This window comes from Danio rerio, chromosome 4 (assembly GCF_052040795.2).
Source record: "Danio rerio strain M-AB ecotype USA chromosome 4, GRCz13ab, whole genome shotgun sequence".
Lineage (NCBI taxonomy): Eukaryota > Metazoa > Chordata > Actinopteri > Cypriniformes > Danionidae > Danio > Danio rerio.
The window spans coordinates 71,375,001-71,380,000 of record NC_141024.2 but is presented as its reverse complement, the minus strand read 5'-3'; the positions used below and the strand labels follow the sequence as shown (position 1 = coordinate 71,380,000).

The following is a 5,000-nucleotide window of genomic DNA, read 5'->3' as shown; positions in this document are numbered from 1 at the left end:
ATATATATATATATATATATATATATATATATATATATATATATATGCATACATACATACAGTTGAAGTCAGAATTATTAGCCCCCCTGTTTATTTTTTTCCTAATTTCTGTTTAATAGAGAGCAGATTTCTTCAACACATTTCTAATCATAATAGTTTTAATAACTCATCTCTAATAACTGAGTTATTTTATCTCTGTCATGATGACAGTAAATAATATTAGACTAGATATTCTTCAAGACACTTCTATACAGCTTAAAGTGACGTTTAAAGGCTTAACTAGGTTAATTAGGTTAACTAGACAGGTTAGGGTAATTAGGCAAGTTATTGTATAACGATGGTTTGTTCTGTATCTAAAAAATATAGCTCAAAGGGGCTAATCATTTGGACCTTAAAATGTTGTTTAAAAAAATAAAAACTGCTTTTATTCTAACCGAAATAAAACAAATAAGACTTTCTCCAGAAGAAAAATTATTATCAGACATACTGTGAAAATGTCCTCGCTTTGTTCAACATTATTTGGGAAATATTTAAAAAAAGGAAAAAAAATTCAAAGGGGGGCTAATATTTCTGACTTCAACTGTATATTCATACATACAACACAACATATTTACGTATTTTCCCCCGTGAGTGTGAATTGAATTATTCCCAATACTCTTAATTCCACTTTTTTTTCACTTGGTAGCGCAGCTTTCATTAGGGCCTGTTTAAAGCGCCATGAAACCCCTTTCTTTCAGTTCAAGGCTGCGTCCGAAACTGCATACTTCCTTACTGTACAGTACGCTAAAATCCGTATGCGAGTCGAGTAGTACGTCCGAATTCATAGAATTCGAAAATCAGTAGGCGAGAAGTACCCGGATGACTTACTTCTTCCGGCGAGATTCTGAAGTGCGCATCCCATGCATGCTGTGCTATCCCATAATGCCCCGTGAGAGAATTCATGAATGAAAGTGAGGCGACGCAACTCACGCAGGTAGGTCACGTGACCATGACAAAATGGCAGATGTAGTACGTCCAAATTCCATTCATACTTTTCACATTCATACTGAATAGGACGTACTTTTCTAACGGCCGAGTAGTACGTTTAAATTCAAATGCAGTACCTACTGAGTAGTAGGCGGTTTCAGACGCAGCCCAAGTCTACCTCAGAAAATGCTCTGAGATGGACATGGAGCTGCGGGCAGAGGGAGGAGTGAGCGTGGCCGACAGTGCAGGGGAAAAGAGTATAACGAACAGCTGTCAGCTGGCTCACAAAGGCCGCGTCTACACTACCAGTTAAATGTGACCCAATTCCGATTTGTTTCTCATATTTGTCACAGATCGGATCTGTTCTATGACCGTGTAAACACAAAAAAAACAACGGGTGCATTCAGATATTCAGAGATGGGTTTCAGGCCTTGTTCATATGTGGAAAAAATCAGATATGTGACAATGTGACGTTTGTATAAACAGGCAGATTGGATTTATTGCGGCAGTCCGTTTTATGTTATTTAATGCCGAGTTCAGACTGCAAGATTTTCAAAGTAGTCGTGTCACAGATGTTTTCACACTGCTTGACTATCTAGCGTTTCGTCGCTGCTTTGTTTACACTGCAAGATGGATCGGCGACAGGGACTTTCACATTACATGACTTTACAATAGGAAGAATCGCCGACAACTTCGTCCAAACTACGTCTCACAGCCAAAAACACGTAGTATATCTTTTGTTTTTAACTACATAATGAGAAAGAAGCCTTTAATGGGGTAGAACATGAACATATTTGCTCACCTGAGTTTAAAGGGAATTAGCCATTTCTCCTCAACGTTAATAATAAACTAATTTCTTTCTGTATGAAACGTCAAACAGACACGGTTGCTCCTGAGTCCTGTCAAACCTCCACTGGTTTTTCCTTCATTTCGTGGGTCAAAATAAACCGAAAGAGAGCACCTTTAACTTCTCCCTCAGCCTCCCGCTGGCCTGCAGCAGGTATACACACACGCACACACACACACAAGTGAATGCCGCTCTCTCATTGGCTGTGGGCGATCGCTGATGTTATTTTCAGTCAAAACTCAATTCACACAGCATGATTTAAATCGCCGACAGCTCCAGATATTCAGCATACCAAATATCGCAGGCATCGGCGACTCATCGGCGATTCTCTCAGATCGCGTCTTTGATCGTTCATACTGTGTGATTGTCACTCACGTGCACAAGCAGCGATTTGCCTGTGATTTCAGGCATTTGTCGGCGATTTCTCAAAACCTGTTGTCGAGCCAAAATCGGGGCTAAAATCACGCAGTCTGAACTCAGCATAACTTTGTGGTGCTTCGACGTAGGTTTATTGACGTAGAAGAAAGAGCGTGTGTGGAGACGCCGATGCGAAAAACAACAGAGGAGACACGGAGGAGGAAAGAAGTCAGTCGCCACAAGTTGCTCCCACCCGACTTGAGATCTCTCTCGTACCCACAAATTCCTCTGAATGGTGGAGGACACCATATATAAACCATCGTTGCAAACTGCGATGACGGCCCTTTCCCACCTCCTCCTCAAATTCATATTAAAGTTGGGCGAACTTCGTGTCGTAACTTTACATAATTTATTGTAATCATTTATTTAATATTTATTTATATTAAATAACTTAATATAATTTGAGGTAAATGTGCAACAATCTCATTTGAGCTTTTATAAATATGCTCATATCAATCCTAAAACTATGAGATAAAATGAAAGAGGAGTCTTCGTTTTACCAAGTCATCTTATTAGGAGAGTGTTGATGTACCTGGTCCCCTCTCTTTGCAAGGGTGTCAAAGTCTGGAGTCTGCTACGGCAAAAACGCGAGGCGCAGCAGGCGGTTAAAATGCGAGGCGCACCGTTAAAAACCTTGCGGCCGTTAGTAAACCATTCAAAAGAGGCGCCTCTTAGCGCATAAAGCGCGTTCGGTGTGATCGGCCCCTTAGGTTGTAATCTTTAAAAACAGCAATACTTACTTGACATATTAGACAAACCGCTTTGTGTCCGATATTGGTGAAGAAGTATTTTGTTGTTCATTCTTCCTTAAACACACGACATTCAGAGTCAATTTTTGTTTTGCCTGACTCATTAACAGTCGAGTGCATTTTAATATTCGAGAGTGTGTTCTAATTCTACTGGTTGCGCTAACTGTACCGCGTGCAATACTGCCATCACATGGCGTTCACTTGTATTGCATCATTAATTTACTAATTCTGAAACCAAACCGTTACTCGAAAGCAGCATTTTTAAAACTCGATGAAAGTGTTCAGCGGGCCGCATATGGCCCACCTCTGGTATATACTCTATTAAACTAGTATTTGAAAGTGTGTAACAATATTTGAAAGAGATTTAGAGTTGTTAACTCCTTGATTTATTTATTCGTCACTTTAGAGCTGGTGATGCTGAAAGAGGAGAATGAAATACAGAATGAAACGGAAGAAAAACCTTTCTTCTCGTCTGAAGAAGAGTCCACAAAACCTGAGCAGACATCATCGGAAAACCGAAGTCAGGAGACCGAGTCGGACAGCTTCTTCATTTGCAGTCACTGCGGACAGACTTTCAATTCAAAGCGGAGCCTTGAAGTCCACACGAAAGTTCACACCGAGGAGAAGCCTTACAGCTGCCAGCAGTGCGGGAAGAGATTCGTTCAAGAGCGAAGCCTGAAGCCCCACATGAAAGTGCACAACGGAGAAAAGCCTTACACCTGCAGAGAGTGTGGGAAGAGTTTTGCCCAGATTCAAAACCTTCAGACCCACATGAGGATTCACACCGGAGAGAAGCCCTTCAGCTGCCAGCAATGTGGAAAGAGCTTCACTCAGATCCAGAACCTCAACGTCCACATGAGAGTTCACACCGGAAACATGCCTTACACCTGCGCGCAGTGCGGCCAGTGCTTCACGCACAAGGGAAACCTCAACGCGCACGTGAGGATTCACACCGGAGAGAAGCCCTTCACCTGTCCGCAGTGTGGAAAGAGCTTCACTCAAAAGCGAAACCTCACGGTCCACATGAGGACTCACACTGGGGAGAAGCCGTTCACGTGCTCTCAGTGTGGACAGAGCTTCACACACAAAGCGAGTCTCGTTACACACATGAGGAATCACTCTGACGAGAAGCCTCTCGCCGGTCTGCAGAGAGACATTAAGCCATTTGAAGACTCTGACCAAGAAGAAAAAAATCTGTCTGAGGGATTATCAACGGAACAGATATAGATATAGATGTGTGCGCGTGCGCATTTGTGAGACTCTTATCTCACGATTTAAAAAAAATATATCGCCATTAATCTATTCTCAAAGTTGGGCTGGGCGCTGTGTCTGTTCTACGCAGATTATGATGACTTTCACCTTAAAGGGTCACGAAACACCAAAACACATGTTTTGAGCTGTTGACAGTCGTATTTGTGTCCCACACTGCTAAAAACATTATTAGGACACCTATATTTCACTAAAAAGTGTAAATTGGTTGTTTTTGCGTTATTTCAAGCAAATTCGTACTTCCGGTTTGAAACGAATTTTTGAAGCTGCGTCACGGTCATGACATAATAGCGTGTATTCCAGCGTGCAGACTGGACGTCTGTGCCAGAGTGAGTCTTATTACGTCTTACAGTGTGATGCATTAATGCACGAGTAAAGCTTGGTTCAAACCAATCAGCGCGCTCTATTGTGCAACTTCATTAATATTCATTACTGTCAGAGTGTTTACACGACAGAGACGCCACGTTGTGTTGGCAAAACAAGCGTGAAGTGTTGCTTTTATAGTTTGCTGCAGTTTTGTTTTCATTTTCTCTCTGTGAGAGCGCAGCTGGAGTCACGTGTGGATTAACAGTGTACGCGACGCTCGACAACAATAACTTACGTGTCTAAGGAGGATTATTGTTTACCTGAGAGCTGTTCTCATCTGCAAACGCTGAGATCCGGATTCGCTTGTAGTCTCCTCTTAATAAAGACGCGGCTCTAGTTGCTGGTGATTGTCCTGTCTCTACAGATTTGGTAAGTGAGCGACCAGT

The 5,000-nt window shown here is 42.0% G+C and overlaps 2 protein-coding genes across 5 annotated transcripts in view; one reads left to right on the top strand and one right to left on the bottom strand.

Moving 5' to 3' along the window:
* The window catches only part of si:cabz01054394.5, a 263,846-nt gene that overhangs the window by 60,101 nt on the left and 198,745 nt on the right, over nt 1-5,000 (bottom strand). The gene's annotated exons all lie outside the window — the stretch shown is intronic.
* zgc:175107 overlaps nt 1-5,000 on the top strand; it is a 91,966-nt gene that overhangs the window by 66,023 nt on the left and 20,943 nt on the right. Inside the window, exon 6 of one of the 4 annotated variants that reach the window (XM_088649862.1) lies at nt 3,607-4,115. The exons of 2 other annotated variants lie outside the window; for them this stretch is intronic. In XM_088649862.1, the coding sequence (XP_088505988.1) occupies nt 3,607-4,115 (509 nt within the window). Of the gene's footprint in view, nt 1-3,606; nt 4,116-4,204; nt 4,984-5,000 lie in introns of those variants that run through there. One more of the 4 variants, XM_087247597.2, reaches the window with a different exon arrangement.